General features: G+C 38.8%; 1 protein-coding gene across 1 annotated transcript in view; it reads right to left on the bottom strand.

Annotated features, from left to right (window-relative positions):
* The window catches only part of LOC140242416 (dystrophin-like), a 278,004-nt gene that overhangs the window by 78,842 nt on the left and 180,879 nt on the right, over window positions 1–18,283 (bottom strand). The window contains exons 45-48 of the mRNA XM_072322153.1: window positions 15,668–15,785; window positions 14,852–15,063; window positions 14,075–14,229; window positions 2,180–2,369 (exon numbers count right to left, since the gene is read on the bottom strand). Of these exons, the coding sequence (XP_072178254.1) occupies window positions 2,180–2,369; window positions 14,075–14,229; window positions 14,852–15,063; window positions 15,668–15,785 (675 nt within the window). The remainder of the gene's footprint in view (window positions 1–2,179; window positions 2,370–14,074; window positions 14,230–14,851; window positions 15,064–15,667; window positions 15,786–18,283) is intronic.

An 18,283-nucleotide genomic window follows, 5' to 3' on the forward strand; every position in this document is an offset into this window, starting at 1 on the left:
TCACAGAACAGCCCAACATCCAAACCAACTTCTCATCTTTCATGGGTATATGCCTCTTTGGCCAACCTTTTGAATATCTCAGATGATGCATTCTCAACGATTATCATTTTGGGTCAGGAACACGATAAAAGTAGATGAACACTTGTAATGGACTGGTATCCATCCTGAATAGATGCCCATGAATTGTTTAATTAATCAGTAATTCTACCAATTCCCATGATGGTGATGACCAAAAGATGTCGTTCATTCTTCCATCTTCCTTGAATTCTTCAGGGAATCTTCCAGGTATGTATAGCAAAGGGAAAGTTACAGAGAAAGTTGTTATATTGAGATCATGAATCTAACACCGCATCTTTACATTATCAAAATTAACCCAACACTTCAGACACACGTCTTCAGTGTCTCTTGCCCAGCACTCTAGCTAATAGAGATGAAGTGTCTTGCCTGGGGTGAAATCGCTTGCAGCAGGAGACTCAAACCACGAACCTCGTGATTGATAGTCCTGTGATCATGTCCACTGATCGAGCTACAACACCTCATCAAACATGAGTTTGAGAACATCCTATCCTCAAATTATCATGAATGATGGTTGTGAGGAAGTATTTGAGATGATAAAAGTTAACTTAAATAGACATCTGCCTTCACAAGAAAAAAACAAACAAGCAAACAAACAAACATCCAAACAAACCCTGAACATGACATGCACACACACAACACAAATTGGTGTAAGCCTATATTCTGAGCACGTGCAGAAGAAGGAGGAGAATGTACACTGTAGAAGAAAGTGTGTCTGCTCAAAGAGAGTCAGTCAAGAAGTTGCATAGCGCCCTCTTGTGACAATATACCACACAATGTGCTGAAAGTATTAGGAAGCAAGCAAATCAACTTGGTACCAGCTTCTCTCTCTTTTTTCCCTATCTCTGTTTGTCTGCCTGTCTGTCTCTCTCCCTCTCCCTCTTTCAGTCAGTCTTCCGGTTCATCTATTTCTCCTCCTCTCTGGCTCTCTCCTCTCTCTTTCACACTATCTATCCATACAATGATGAACCTGTTTATCTACCTGTAGATGCAAACTCTGTCAAACATCTGTCAAACATCAAAACATACGAAACCACAACACCCGAATGATGTGAATGCAACAAAAGATCTGAACATTGCCGTCTCTTACAAATGACAGATTTCCAAGGCTACTTTGCAAAAAGAGAGAGAAAAAAGTTTCAGACACTTGACACATTCTCCCACAGGTATTTTTTTTTTCTTTTGCTGGAAAACTTTCTAAAGGGGAAAACCTGACATCAATGTGATAAAAAAAAAAACAACCACAACAAAAAACTAAACTTGCCTAGTTAATCATAGAAGTTGTGTCACAAATACAGCATCAGAGAAAACGAAAGACATTCTCTTAAAGCATCACATGAACAAAATGTACTCACATCCATCCAAACACACACTGAGCACACCTTGAATTTACATTAGTTACATTTAATTTAGAGTATTTCCACTACTTTTGGATAGCACACATTCCAAAACTTGGAAAAATATCTTCACAATTTTTCTCTCCACATTTTGAATGGGTTGACAATTGTGCAGTGTGAAATTCAAGAAAGTGCAAGTTCAAGAAGTCGCAACTAAGGAAGTGCAATTTCAAGAATTCGTGAGTGTGCTTTTTGACTGCTCGGCGCGAAAAATTAATCGCACAAAAACATCAACGTCTACAGTATTGTTTCACATCCACCCAGTAGCATCTCTATGATTCATAACTGTCTGTGAAATCTTGGCAAACATCATCTATGCAAATACACCATAGATTACATAAACAGCAATGTAGAAACAATTTGATCAAGATCAAAAGCTCCAAATCACATACATTTACAAACAGCACTATCTACCATAGGGATGCACCCAGACATCATCACATCAAATCTGCAACACTCCACCACCACACCCATAACTCTCCTCTTTACCCACACCCCACACATAGTTTGAGCCAGAAGCCCTGTTGGTCATAACTGAGTCTGCGCCAAGACTACTACATGCAACACTGGCGCTGTCCCATAGTCTTGGCACAGACTCCTTTACGATCAGCAAGGGTTTGTGCCTGCAAACTACCCGCCACAGGCCACACCCAGAGGCACACACACCACTGGGGCTATCTTCCACCGGTATCAACCTCCTCACTCACCTGTTGCTGCTGCAGCCACGCCCGGACCTTGTCCCTGTCTTCCCTGGCTGCCTTGTCCTCCGTCTGTGTGTACAGCGCCTCTAGAGGGCGTTCTACCGTGTTCAGCCACTCGGCAAAGTCTCTCAGCTGGCCACCGATGTCTTGCATGGACCGGAGTGACACCTCAATCTCTCCAAGCCTCTCCTTAGATCTGTAATGCAAGATATTGAACATGAAATCACTTGTTGAGACATTTGGTTTTGTGCTGTTGTCTTCATTTCCCCCTCTTTTTTAAAGGCATAATTTACTATTTGCAGATGAAACAAAAACCCACATTAGTGCTTCAAATAGTTCTAAAATGTGAGTTAGGGATAGAAACAACCATGGTAAAAATCTGAATCAGTAAAATCGATGCTAAGTATTGTAAAATATACAAAATGTGAATAATAGTTATAATAAAAATGTTTCCAGACTAAACCATCTATAGTTACAGTTTATTGAGGAAAATAGAGATATCTCCTTATATTTTAGGCTTTATCATGGAAATTGTATATGATAGGATTTTTTTTTTTTTTTTTTGTACAAAAGACCTACGCATATGCATTAAAGGTCATATCCTGAAAAAAAATTTAATCACTGTTCCCAAAGGTTAACAGGACCTTTAAAGGTGCCGGTGGCTTGCCTGTTTAGTGATCTGCCACACAATTGTATGCATCATTTTATCTTCAAGACTATCTTGCTACCTTCTGCTTTACATTGATTTGCTGTAATTGTGTCTGGAAGAAATTGTGATATTGGAAATAAGATATGATTTGATTTGATTTGATTTGATTTACCTACAAAGCTAAGGGGTTTCAGTTGCAAACATTTGTTTGTTTGCTTGTTTGTCAGCAATATTTAGCAATGGATTTTGATAACATTTTCAGGAGGTGTCCACTGCAGAAACAAGACTTTGTGATTAGCTTTTGGTAGTGTTCACTATTATCATCTGGATCAATGATTTTTTTTTCATGGAATTATTTACAATTGCAGGAATTATTTACAATTGCAGCCCACAATTATGATCTGGATCAGTGATTTTTTTTTCTCAAGGAATTATTTACAGTTGCAGGGATAGGGATATTGCAGGATGTTAACATGCTACAACAGTAAAATGGAATACAATTCTGTGGCCATTAGCGACCCTTTGGCCTTGGCAGTGGTTTGCGCTCTCTGGAGTGCTTCAGGTTTTCTGTCACAAGTTTCAAGTTTACGACAAAAATAGCGGTGTGATTCCTGACAGCATATGAAGCAATCCAGCCAAACACAGAAAAGTGAGGCCCCTAAATCAGTTTGATCTGGCTCCATGACGATGATGTATAAATGTCAATCTCATACCAGCACTACGCCTTAAAGTCAACATTCATCTTGACAAAGAATGACTGCTGTAGTCACCATTCAAGAATCATAAAACTCTATTTAAATTGTGTGCAGCAAGACAGGTTTCATCAATCCAGACCAACTCATGTAAGGACAGCTTATTCCATCATTTTTATGCACAGTATTTTCTTTTTTGCAAAGAAATGTTCCTATAAATTTTTGGGTGAGGTGCATATTATTGTTCAAAAAATTTGATTTCATATGGAGAGCATGGAACATGATGGGTGAATGGCTTTACCTCTGAAATACAATGGAAAAATTTACCATGTAGGCCTACTTACTGCATTCTGTGACAGGGTCACTTGCACAAATTCTGCAAAGTATATCTTAACCCTAACTAGGCCGGGGGGGGGGGGGGGGGGGGCCTCCGAGGCCCCCCCCCTCGACGTTCCGCGCGATGTATCGCTAACGTGAAAAGCTATCGCCGCGACGTTTCATGACTTTTTTCTGTCGAGTCTCCCGCATCTTTTGACACCAAATTTGCGATGCCCGGGCGCGCGGTTCCGAAGTTTTGCATAAATATGTACTCGCATGTCAGACCAAAAATTGCTCAAAAACGTGAATTCGTGTACAATTTCAATGGAAACTGTGCTTACAGTCAAATTTCATAAAAGTATGATTATTTTTGGGTTTTATTGATTAAAATCAACTAATAACATATTTTCTCGTTCAGAACAATGTCGCGGACAAGTTTCATCGAAAAAACAATGAAAAACATAAAGTCGAAAAAACAAGGAAATACATAAGAAATTCAAAAAACAATAAAATACTTCAGAAATTTTTTTGGATGGCTCAATTTTTTTCTCTTATATTTGCTTAGGACACTAAAAAGAATATTTACACAAAAAATGTGCCCATTTCGGGCTTTATTTAGTGATTTATACCAAATTGTCTGATTTCATGCACAGTATGCATAAATTAGCATAATTTAGCATAAATGACAATTTTTCAAAAATCTAACTTCATAGTACTTTAGATTACATCATAGGCAATGTGTGTACCAATTTTCGTCGCGATTGCGCGGTCGACGGCCGAGATCTGGAGGGGGGGCCTGGGAGCCCCCCCCCCCCCCCCCCCCCCCCCCCCGGCTCTATGATCTAACTAAATAGCCCGGCCTAGTTAGGGTTAAAACTGTAACAGGTTGCACTGACTGAGAGTTATGAAAATTAATGTCATGTGTACCTGTAGGCTACAATACATGCGAGGTGCCATGAATCCATGTGCATGCCCGCCCATGGGAACTAAATCTCATGGTGCAAGGCAACTAAAATGAACAGATACTTGTCTGTAATATAAACAAATGGGCACTTGCCCATACATAATGTATGTCAACTTGGGCAAGAGAAAGAATCATCTGCTCCAATACCCTGACACCACTCCAAATATTGCGGCATAACACCAAGACGAACAAACAATATCAGAGCAGGGAAATATGTACTCATCAGATCTATATCACATATATCCAAACCACCATGGAAAGAAAAATAAGGATATAAAACAGTAAATAAAGAAATGGTATGCTAAATCAAAATGAGCAAGCAATCATGTATTGTAATACAGTAGATGTAGGTTACTTACAATACTCCCACTGCAGTCAGTCAACCAAACAAATGTGTGTTGAAGGGCATATTGTTTTCAGCAGAGTGAAACACTTCAAAAACACACACCAGAAGCCAAAATCATACCAGAAATGAGCGATACTTCAAACATCCTTCCAGGCTAAGACACTTTTTACCCCCCCCCCTCTGCTTTACTATGTTTGTTTGGGTGGTGGGGGGGGGGGGGCTAGTTGTTTTCACCCAAAACATTTCCACCCGTGGGAAAAAAAGAAAGAAATAAAGTACTCTTCTGAACTCCTTGCCAGCCTGGCTGGATTTATTTTTCTAACTAAATACAAAAAAGGAAGGCCAGATATCCTACTGGTAAACTGATCTCAGAAGAACAGGTTTCGATGAAACAGATATGAATGACATCATCTACCGCAGCTTGAAAGATATCTGAACATACATACCGGAGCAAGACTTCTGCCTTCGTATTAAATCCTTTTTCATAATGTGCACAGGCTGAAGGAAAAACCCAAATTCGAGCAGCCTGAAAGCCAGACTAACCTTTCACCTTTTCAGCATTCACCTGTCTACCAATCACATCCTCTCCCAAACAAAGGTCCCTGGTGTAAAACCTCACTCCTCATGTTAACAGCAGACCAGAAGCATTGGAAAGCTCTGGAGGGGGGGGGGGGGGGTTAGCATCAACATTTCTTGTAAAAAGAGAATATTCAGTCTTGAAGTCGGAAAACTTGACCACAAAGTAAGAGAGTGGGTGGAAGTAGTTGTTTGGTAGCCCGGGAGGCATACCACACAGATCTGTACATATGGGGTGGTGATGATGTGTTAGAGCTGTTACCACCATGGATGGACCATTTTTGGGTTTAAGCTGCTGTTTTGTTTTTTTCTCTATAGTGTGTCTGATGTCAAGATTTTACTTTCAAACAACACAGATTTCTTGTTTGTCATCATGTTTCTACAGACTACTGCACATTTTTAAATTTGTTTTGATCTACGTGTACTGAGAATTTTGTTACAGAGATGAGCTCTTGCTGACAGCATGCTGCAAATAATTTCATTCCATATGGAAAAACAGTTGCATCATAAGTTCCTTTGCCTGTATATCAAGAAAAAAAAAAAATACTTTGTACATTGTATATAATATGCACACACCAGACATTTTAATGTATCAAAAGATTGGACAGTTTATCTATGAGAGAGAATGAATCACATTGTAGGCATAGCTACCACTCCACATCTTCACCAATATGCTTAGGATGTCAAACCATTTGGGCCAGAGTCAAGGAAAGCTTAAAATTGGAAAATACCTCTGGGCCATATAGGCCCTACTGTCTAAACATAATTTCAGAATCATAAATGTTTCTCATGTCACTTTTCATTTAATTTGTAAACAAAATGTATAAATAGAGAAAAAATGTTTGGGCTGAGACTCTTACTCTCCAACTTCCAGAGGGACATCTCCTCCTTTGAGGTCATTTTTGCAAAATCTCCTGCTCTCCCATGTGCGTTTATTTCTCCAGTTTTAGCCGAGTCTCTCCCGCTTCAGATGTATTAGTTGTGTCGTATATGTTTGAAATATAAGGCTAAGATAGCACCAAAGAGCATCTAGAACCCTATAGCTGGACCCCAGCCCCAAGTGATGTCGTGCTTTACTTTCATGATAATCAGACTGCACAAGACTGGAAGGTACGAACGTGTTTAGCTGGTAATACAAGCAACAGTTTCTAAAGTGCTTTGATTATCATATCGTCGCTGGGGTGACAAGACCTTATATCTCAAATTTTGGTGAACATGACTTATTTTGGATTAATGGTCAGATAATCAGATGTCCTGTCCAACTCCTAGCTGTCTAACCCCCAAAATGAAGCCACCATGGCATTTCAAAGGAAAGTAGCTATCCCATTTGATATGATAGTGCTCTGGCTGCCATGTTTGTTTTTTTTTAATTCTCCTGAACATTTGACATTTTTTTTTTAGATACGAGGTCTTGTTGCCCAAATGATGATATTTATTCTGAAATATATACAGTGCACATTGGATGACAGGCTCCCACAGCCTCCGGCAAGACAGTTTAATACCACTTAACTCCATCATTTAATATCATCAGTGACTGTCTGTGTAAAATTTCAATGAGACTTTGAGAGACTGGTCCTGTGCAGGTTAACCCAGCAGAGTTACATGGTACATCAATCTTACCTCAGGAGGGATTAGCATACTATTATGTATGTAAACATTCACGTAGACAGTGCAGTTCTCATACAGCCAGCCATCCTACAAAGAACATACACTCCAAAAAGAGGGAGAGCTGTGAATACACACAAAGTTTGAACCTACATGTACTCCATGCATCCCAAGGAGTATACCTTAGGTACATGTACTACAACAATTTGAAATTCCACTCTAAAAGTGTTATACAGGTGTTTGCTCTCAAGAGCTAGAGGATGGGTCTCCTTAAAGATACAGCATTTACAGCATATTTTCCTTTTAAGTAAAATTCCCACAAATACAAATTACAGAATACACACACTTCACAATTTTGAATAACACTTACCAGATGAACCCACCAGCAATAATAACAATCCAATCTAAAGTCTGAGACTAGCCCTCTCTTCTCCTCCTCAGCCAAGACGACAAGAATCCAGCAGAGAACGACCAATGTTGCACTCACTTTTTTTCTTCTCCCAACAATGACTATTCAACAGCAGCAAGTTTTGCAATTTGCAGTTGAGTGGCCCGGGGTTATTATCAGAACTACCACTTGATTTCCAACAGTTCTTGGGCAACGGTTCGCAAAACACAATTCCCCGATGTCAGTAGTCAATCAGCCACAGTACACTGCCCCTCCCCCTTTCAAATGGAAAACTTTGCCTACACCCTTCCAGTAAAGCAGGCAGGCTGGCTGGTTCCTGGACAGATTATAAACATGTACATGTATACTGCTCCTCAAAACACCGAAGTCTCCGTTTCTTGTGTTTCTGGTGGCATCTACCTGTTGACAAGGTCAGAGTAGAACTAGGAGGCGATATGACAACACCAGTTCTCTTCCAACAAGAAATGCTAGAATAAAAATCTCGCTAGACACACAGGCAAAGTTATGCTGGTATAAACTCTGAAAGTTTGACTGAATACCAGTCTAATATGAGCAGACAGCTTTTACAGACCCACTGCCATTTTTTGGCTCTCGTTTCTCTTGTTTGGTCGAACTACTGAGAATTTTTTTTTCAGGTACACCCCTCATCACACAAACACCAGCAACATTCAAGTGGCAGCCGGGAGTTCATAAACTTTATGATCCTGCAGCACACTTGGCATAAACGGTGATGTACTGTGAGGTTTTCCCCCCTTTACGGCTCAAGCTCCCACTAAACTCTACTCAGGGTGTGTTTACACTGCTTCGGTTCAGCGCTCTGCCATTCAGAGAAACGCAATGTGGCAAAGTTAATGATGGCTTTGATAATGGGGGGGGGGGGAAGGGGTGAGTGCAAATTTGGGCAAAGAGGATTTTTTTTTCTTCCGATTTTAAATGGAAGGACTAACAAAGCTTGGATCATTAGCATGGTGTAGAGTTTAACCACCTCAAACTTTGCCCTTTTACCATCACCATCAATAGTAAACCTACTTCTAATGGCTATGATCCAGTTAGAAAGAAGCCAAATGAAATCAGAGTGGCTCACAGGGGACAGGATGGCCATACATACATGTATGACAGCGGTGACCATCCGAGATGTACAATACTGTATTACTGACATTTGTTTCAGCAGTCAATAATCTACTGCTTTTGATAGTATGGCTCCAATCACATGCCCTCTCACAAATCTCTTCATTGATATCACTGCATTATGGGGTATTATTCCTACAAATACAACTCACAAAATGCATAAACATTCCCACAATTTTCAATAACACTCACCAAGTACACCCATCAGCATTGACAACAATCATATCTAAGCTCCAAGATTAATTCTCCCTTGTTTTCAATGATGAAAACCCTCAAAACTCCAGCAGTTTACCACAGAAATAGTTGTATTCACAGTCTTCCTGGACGTATTCCCCTTTTAACATCGCATATGCAATGACAAAGGCTGCAAATGTCATAGGATCAGTGACCTTCCGGAGCTAGTCATGCAGCACTATGTACACTTTGACTCATCCATTATAAGCCCCCATTTTTTGGTTGGTTTAATTCTCTTCCTTTTTTTCGTCTGAGGTGTGAAAAGTCAACATCTAGAGTACAACAACGTTCCCATATGATTTTGATTGCAGTGGATTACACTGGTTTGCTAATTTGTTTGTGTTTCTCATAGCAGTTGACATAGCATATGCTATAAGCTACGGTAACATAATACATTTTAACCTATTGGTATAGGAGGTCCTACTACCACATACGAGTTGTATGTTTCCCCCATCTCTGTTCATCTTGCAGAAATCCACATTGATCAATGAGCAAGATAATGGGAATCATCACAAATGATATTTAGAACATGATAGGGGACTAAAAAATCATTTAGTAAATGTCAAAGTGCGTGTATAAACTGGTGCACAATATGTGTTCTCGGTAAAACATTCTAGACAATCAGCAATGCCCTCACTATACCAACAAACACCATCTGATGGATAGTTTCCTGATTTTTGACATAAGTTCTAGAGGCTCTTCCCTCGGTTCACAAAATCCTTCCCAACTAAAATTGAGGTGGCATTCCAATGATATCAAATGCATCTTGTTATTTTGTTTCTGCAATTATTATTTTCTGTATTTTCATCATTATCATTTTTTTTTTTTTGGGGGGGGGGGGGGTTACCCATAATAAGTGAAGAATGCAAGTTTGTTCATCTCTGGATTGGACAAATTATCATTTTTTGGCAAGTTCCCTGGATATGAAGATAAATATAGAATATGGATCAATTAACACATAAATACACATAGAAGAACAACACAGCATGAGAAGTTAAACACATAATTTTCATTTTACACCATTATACACATTTGATCCCTGCCATGGGAAGCGTACAACTTTCACTGTGTGTGAACATGCCTTGTGGCAACCCCCGCCCTCCTTCTCACGGAACTCCGTGGAAGACATTGTTGGCTCTGCCACCTGATACACGGGGTCGTGACACCACAAAGACGATGGGGGAGAGGAGGAGCAGGAACGACTGAGCGAGAGACATGGAATGAAGGAAATCAGATAGGAAGGCTTCGGAGAAAGAGATACTAGTAGTGTACAAAGTCTGAGAGAGAGGGGGAGAGAGAGAGAGATATGTGCAAGGAATATATTCTTTCAGAGCTGCAGGGTACAATATTCATTTCCTATTCGCCTCTAGCATGTATACGTGTAATCATCTTCATAATTTTGCAGTTTGGAGAAGCGGAGATCTACAGGCTCTGTGATTGCGAATACAGAAATTTTGTGGGCCGTGTAACATACAATAAACCTGGCAGGGGCAAGATCGTTATACCATTATATAAAGCCAAAGTGTAACAGGGAATGCACTCAAATTATTCCGGGCCATGGGGGGGGGGGGGGAAAGTCAACACCTGTTTGATTGGTAGACATGCCCAGTAAATCAGTTTGTGTGTCAGGGTTGGATTAACAAACAAAAATTTTGCTCTTTTCATCCCGCAATTTGGTAATGGTCACATTTTTTGTTTACAAGAGGTCACTTAAACATAAACTGTTTGGAACATCACAGTCTGGTAAACTTTTTTTTTTACGTTGCCCCTCTGTCTCTTACTCTCCTCCCCTTCTCTTTCTCTTAAGTTTTATTATGGTAACCCAGTCACTGTGTTTATCTCATTGCAAGTTTGTTTGGGAAACCGATGACAAGATGAATCCAAAGGGAAGACATCTTTAGGAATGTAAGTGTCAAGCGAGGTCAAAGACATGCTGAAAATATTGAATCCACTGGTGTAAAGTCTGAAATAACAGTGAGCCATGATGAAGCCGCAATGATTTGTTTCTGTTAGAAACATTACAAATATCCAACAGTTTTATTTGGCTCAAACACATATGTACATGTGGAGTGCCATATACAAACACAGGGAAATCAAAAGAAGGCACAAAAAGTAGCTGACAAAATGTGTGTACTGCTACAATAAAAACAGGAATGTACACGTAGCAATACCACCTGATAGGATTAAATGTATGATTACTCCCCCCCCCCCCCCCCAAAAAAAAAAGGAGCATCATATGACATTTCATTAACAAAGCTGTAAGTTTTGGGCATGAATGTTCTTACTCACATACTACATAATCTGCCTAGTTTACACCAAACTACCCCAGGAACTGATAATGCTTTCAAATGAGAGGGAATTGCAGATGGAAAGAAATTTGATGTAATTGGGTCTGATCATCTAGCCTAATATGAAAATAGCATGGAACTGACATATTTGTATGGGATCCATGGGAAAAAAAAAAGTATGAGCCATAAACTTGGAATTGACAAGAATGTTTGAGGTCCCTCGGAGAGGCATTTGAAATGTAATCACTCAATTCTGTGAGTTACGTGCCCCAAAGTCCATTTCCTTCCTACTCCTGGGATTTTTCTCTCGTTCTGTCATGCCGTCTTCCTTTTGCTCTTTCTTCCTTTCTCCCCTATTCTCATTCTGTCTCTCCCTCTCTCTCTTTCTCCTCCTCCTCCTCCCTCCTCTTCTATCCCTCTCTTGTCTTTTCCCTCCTTGCTTCTCATATTTCCTTTTCTCTTTCATCCTGTTTCCTCTCGCTACTCCTCTTTTTTGTTCTCTCACTTTTTTCCCTCTCCGTTCTGTCTCTCTCATCTCCTCACCTTTTTCTCCCTCTCTTTCTGTCTCTCACGTTGTCTCCCTTTCTCTTTTTCTCTTTTGCCTGTCTGTCTCTCCAGCTAAAATCATATATTTCCAAATCCTTTCAATAATTGCCCTTAAACTGCTGTGAGTTTAGCACAATCCGGGTTCCCACCGTGGGACCAGCACGCTCCAGCCAACACAAGAGTTTTCTCCCACCCCCAGTTTGCTGAATCTTTCCAATTGCTCCTCCAAGTTGTCATGGCAACACCACATAACTATGCCAGATCTCATCAGCTGGGTTACTGTTACAAATTCAGACTGACATCTCTCAGAATTTTTTCCCCCTACCTCCATCTAAACTTAGACAGGCTGCTAGAGGCAGACCAATCGTAATTTTTAACTGTTTCCAGTTCCTACTCCCTGTTTAATCTTCCAAAAGAACAATTTTCATGAACTTGTTATGTGTTCCAGTTGAAGTCTGTATACTTCACTTTGTATAAAGTGATAGTCCTATGGCCCAATACAAACATTGTGGATACTAATTTTATAGACATTGCAAGAAATTATAAGGCATGTAACCAAACAGATATTATGCAGGATACATTATAAACATTTTGTGACTAATGACTTCACTGACAGATTGGAAATCATGAATACTAAGATGGTCATAATGCTCATTTGCTTTTAAAGTTGAATAGGTTTCATACTCAGCAGAATTGCAATGCCATCTGAGTTGCAAAAAGGTACAGTAAAGTTGAATACAAAATTCCTTCTCGAGAACAAAATGGAAAATAGGTATCATATCTTTATTGCAACTGCTTGACAAAATTGCTCTGCATTGATGCAAATAAGCACTGAATTGATCAGTGTTTTAGTAGTAGCTGACATACATTTTGCCTTATCCTTATTCCATTGCCAGGATTCTGGTTAGAAATCCTGCAGTGTCCAGATTAGGTTGACTGGAAACTACATTAGCATGGGTTAGTCAACTAATCAGGTTGATATTAAAACACACCATATATATCCAAAGTTATCAGATATATATATATGAGAAAGGAATAGACTATTCAGTTATGATACTTTAACATTCAGATATCAAAGTGCACTTTGTCAGCTGAGAATGATAAGGACGTTAAGTTGCCACTATAGTGTTCGAGGCACAAAATGCCTTTCTCATTCTCGACCTATGACTTCATACATTTACTATATTTCAGGTACATCTAACACAACAAAAAACCTTCAAAATACCAAAGCAAACTCTTGCCAAAGACTCTACAGAACATACCTTTGACAAAATCTCAGTCTTGAACAGCTTGAGAAAGGCAAATGAGTAACTAATCTCTATTTGCAAACCTTTTCTTCACACATGTTTGGACAATGCCACCATCACAATTTTCAACGTTTGGTGCCAACGCAAATCTTGACACTACTTTGTTTGACAGTGAAAATGGTGATTAATGGACCACCAATAAATCACTTGATTTTTGGGTAATTTACATTTTAAGCAAGTTGTTAATTCCACTTTAGTTTGTCACCTACAGAACAAAGTTCATCATTTACAACCTTCCTAGCAATGTGTCATGGGTATGGGTAGGGGTGGAAACTGTATACAAGCAGAAAAATAACTTGACTGTATTCTACATCACAAGTAATCTATGAAGTGTGCAGTGACAAAATTTGTTTATGTAAGATCTTGATTTCAATACAACTGGAAGAGACTATGGCTAGCCTTACAGTGAAATAGCTCAACCTCTAGAATTTATCATGTCTTCAGGTCACATGTAACTGGAATATGACACTCCTCATAAGCTTAGCCAAGGTACAGTTTGAACAAAACAAAACAAAAAAACAAAAAAAAAAAACACGCCACACAAAACACACACAAACAATGAACCCAAAACTTTGCCCAAACATAGAAAAAAACACAAAACAAAGCAGACATAGTCTACCGTATGGCACATCACAGCAAATGTAAACCATACACACTGTTAAACCACAATATAATCTGAGCGTACACACCCACTGACACAGATTGTCACACACAAAATCAGATGACAGCCCAAAATATTTGCACTTTTTTATTTACTTTCTCCCACGTTCCACTCTGTACAAAACACAAACAATGGCAGACATTCCACATTTGTGCCATAAATGACCAGCTGGACTCACCGGTCACAGATCTTTGTCCATCTCTGCAGGATACCGTCCAAGACCTGTTTGATCCTCGTGGTGTCGTCCTCTCGGTACTCACTGGTCAGTCTCTCGCCGGACTCGCTGACCGCATCGATGCACGGCTTCCACTGTTCTACCTCCTCTAAAAAGGCCTGTGTTTGCACAGAAAAAAAAAACCACAAACACCACAATTACTGACATAGATATGATACATCGGTCACAATTTTGCCGGGCAGCACTGTCACAGTTTCATGCATAGATATTGCGAGGGATAGACAAACAGACAGACAGACAGACATACATTCAAGATTCTATCAGGAAACTTGAGATTATACAGTACTATAAAAGTGGAAATTTTCATGGTGTGGAAATTTTCAAGTGAAACAATCAATGTTCAAGGAATAAAAAGCTTATTTAATCAAAAATGGGTAGATTTACAGGCACTGTTCCAAATATTGGGTAAAATAACAACCTTGTGGTTTTGATTTCTAACATTCTACTGAAAATGAAATAAATCTAAAATTGACACCATATTGAAGTGGACAGCAAGCTCTACAATGTTATACCAATAATCCAAATACCCCCCAAAATGGCGATAATGGCCTTCTGGTTTGCGGCCGATGATATGTAGATGCCGTATCGATATGTAGATACCAAACAGCAAAGGAACAAAAAGAGGAAATGGGCTAGAGGGAGGAAGACAAGAATGCACACCAATATTTACTGCTGTCATATTACAAGACATGCATAAGAGAAAATAGAGGGCGCCCTCACCTTTTGAGCGTCCAACTGCGCCTGCAGCTGGAGTACATCCTGGGCGACGGGCGTGTAGTGGTCAAGCGTGCTCTCCATCTTGTCCAGCCAGGCCAGGAGCTCCTGGGTCAGCTCGTGGAAGCGCTGGGAGTCGGCCATCATGCTCTCCAGCTGCCCCGCCCGTTGGGTGGCGCGCTTCTCCGCCCCTTCCCACAGCTCCAGGAGCCTGGCCACTGGAGATGGATGAAATGATGAGAACAAAATGAATGAATAGATAAGTAAGTCAGTAAAAAAATAAACAAATGAATGAATAAATGAATAGATGAATAAAAAAGAACGGAAAAAATGATTACTGAAATATATCAATGACAAAATAATCATGGAATTATAATCACTTAATCACTTAACCATACTAACACACAAACATACAGATAATCTGATGAATGAATGTGCAAGCCATTGAGGGTAGGTAATTTTGGAGACAGACCTGTTAGTAACCCTACTAAGTATATCCACTAGACAAAGGAGCAGGTGGTATAAAGTCTGTCGATCTCCAACATGCTGTATGCATTATTCTTTTAGTCTAGAAAACAACTTCTGGTAATGTTCTTCATCAAAAGAAGAAGAAAAGAACATTCAACACCACATATTAATTAAGCTTGATTGAGAGGGTTTGTGGATGGATGTATACACTTGTCAACATGTGTTTGTTCGTGCATAAATATTCTCAGGCATGCAATTCCATATGACACCTTTATTTTGTCTAAACAGCAAACCTAAGACCTAAGAAACCTCAAAATATGGTGGGTGTACATGGGGCAAAGTGGATGGACTCACTCTTTTCCTGGAGAAGTCGTTTGTCGCCCTCATTGACGGTCTCCTCCTGTATCGACTTGGCCCGTTTGACGAGCTCCTTCAGTTGGGGATGTTTTATATCAAGGTCTTGGATATGAGACTACAGAGGTGGAAGAGTGGAAACGAAGGAATGGGCAGAAGGAAAGGAAAAATGCACACAAAAAAGGTAAAAATTGATAATCACATCAAGTTTGGATCTTTGCAGAATTTGCTTCACATATCAAGACTAATGACTTGTCTGCTCTACAGAGACAGAGAAAAAAGTTATATCAGTATGAACTAAACTATCTTTGCATCTATGGGACTATGGAGAAAATACTGAGTAAGGATATCACCAACTGATATCATTGCATAGTTCTGAAATCCATTTTAAAACTTGGTAAATGAAAACATTAATTTACCAACCTTTTTTTTTTAATATCATAATTATACAAGAGCATGTGTCACTTCATGTAAAAGGTATTACAGATGTGCAGTATAATGGTAGTATGATTATACAATCATTAGTTTACCATTTATATGAAGTTATTGTTATTCTTCTACTTGTTATGGTTTATTCTCATTATTATTATTATTATTATTACCATTATTATCATCACCATCATTATCATTACTATTATTATTATCATTAGCATTATTAGCATTATTATGATTAGTTTATACTACAGGTGCCGTCTATCTGTGTCTTTTGCCCCCCCCCCAAAAAAAAAAAAAAAAAAGTGTCACCTTCATACTGTGATTGGTGAAGTCTTAAATGTCCGAATTATTTTTTTCATTCAAACTACCACTATTTATATTCACTGGCACCATTACTTATTTGTGCTTTCAGAATTTGTGGCCATCATACAGTATATGACATAAGGAACTGAGGCAGGCTTGTTTTCACTGATGATAAATTTTGCTAATGTCTAATGTGGTAGTTCCATGAGAAGGTTGTTTTTCGATCGATCACTTCTAGGCAACCTAAATATAACTTGACAGGAAAACTTCATTGCCAAAAACTGAGCATTCTTTTTATTACTATTTCTAGCATGACATCATGTTTTGCTCCATGGAAAAATATCCTGCAAATGCAGTGTGATACTACAAATGAAAGATGTTGTATCTACACTCTACCATTCTATGATCCAATTTACTCTTTAAACAGTATAAAGACTAGCAAGATATCAACTAAAGCAGTTGAGTCATTCGAATGCTACAGGATTCAGTGATTGTGAGCGAGCATGTTGCGATTGTGCTGTGTTGCAGCGGTGGCTGTGTGAGAGTGCATTTTGAGAAGAAAAAAAAACAACAACATAATGAGTGAAATTTGAAGAAAAAACAACAAAACCAAGATATTGCTGTGAAAAGAAAAGAACATATCTGAACATAATGCAGAGAATGAAATCAGACTTTTTGCAGCAGACAGGCAAATGATGACTGGCCAATGCCAGATTTAAAAATTCAAACGTAATATCTACAAATCTGATAAAAAAGTGAACTAATGTAGGCATTCTGATACAGAACAAAAACCTTCATTGCTCTCATATGCCTTTTATCAACTCTTATAAAGGATTGTTTTTTTCAGCTATCATACACGCTATGTATAGGTTCATATTCCATTGATAGCCAAAACAAAAATCTAAAGACAAGTAAATTGGGTACTGAATGCAAGGGAAAAGGTACATGTGTACGTCAGTTTGGTGATCAATTCATTAGCAAGGAGTGCAAATATAACTTCATCAATTCACATGACACTTCACACACACATTGTAAATGAGTTCTGGCCAGCCTCATGGAAATTCCTCCCACGGAACAAAAAGAGTCAATAATAGTTGACACTTTTACAAATATAAGTAAGAGGTGATGGTGTTTATTTTTGTCTCAGGAAGTGAGGTTATTTCTGTCTACTGAATGAACATGGATCCATCAAAACACTTTGGAAGTTACAGAGTTGTTCAGTAAAGTTATACGATAAATTTGATAGAAACTAATGCGAGTTCAACAGGTCATCAAAAGATCTTTGACAAGTTCTTCTCTATAATCATTATAATTATTGTCTCAAAAACTATTGTAGCTTCCAATTGTAATAATGTCCAGGTACTTCTTCTATTAAAAAAAAAATACAAGAAAAATAGGCCTGGCTGTAGCCATGAGTATAAAAGAGACATAAAAAGGTTGTTTTTGTGGTTTTTTTTTTCATATGCTCTGCAAGATTGCAACAGGGAACATCTTTTTTTAGTGATATGATTTCCACCCAAATGGTGCCATATTATTTGTTGTATAACATTTTAAAAGCAAAGGTCATCAAGCTGATTCATCAAGTGATCAGGAAATGACATCACAAATTATTTTAGTAAACAAAAAATATATCTAAATGTGAGGGCAATGAGTTGGTTTATGAGGCTGGCCAGGTCAATACATGAATTTTCTCACTCCCACAAATGATGTTAAACTCGTGTTTCTCCACTTAACTTACTGTAATACGCCCAATGATACCAGTACCATCACTAACAGAACAACATGGTTAACCCCCACCATGATATGAACACACAACCTTGCACTTTTTTTTAATCATGTGGTAAATAATCACTGACCATCACCGTGAACATTACATAA

Source organism: Diadema setosum, chromosome 19, assembly GCF_964275005.1.
Source record: "Diadema setosum chromosome 19, eeDiaSeto1, whole genome shotgun sequence".
NCBI lineage: Eukaryota > Metazoa > Echinodermata > Echinoidea > Diadematoida > Diadematidae > Diadema > Diadema setosum.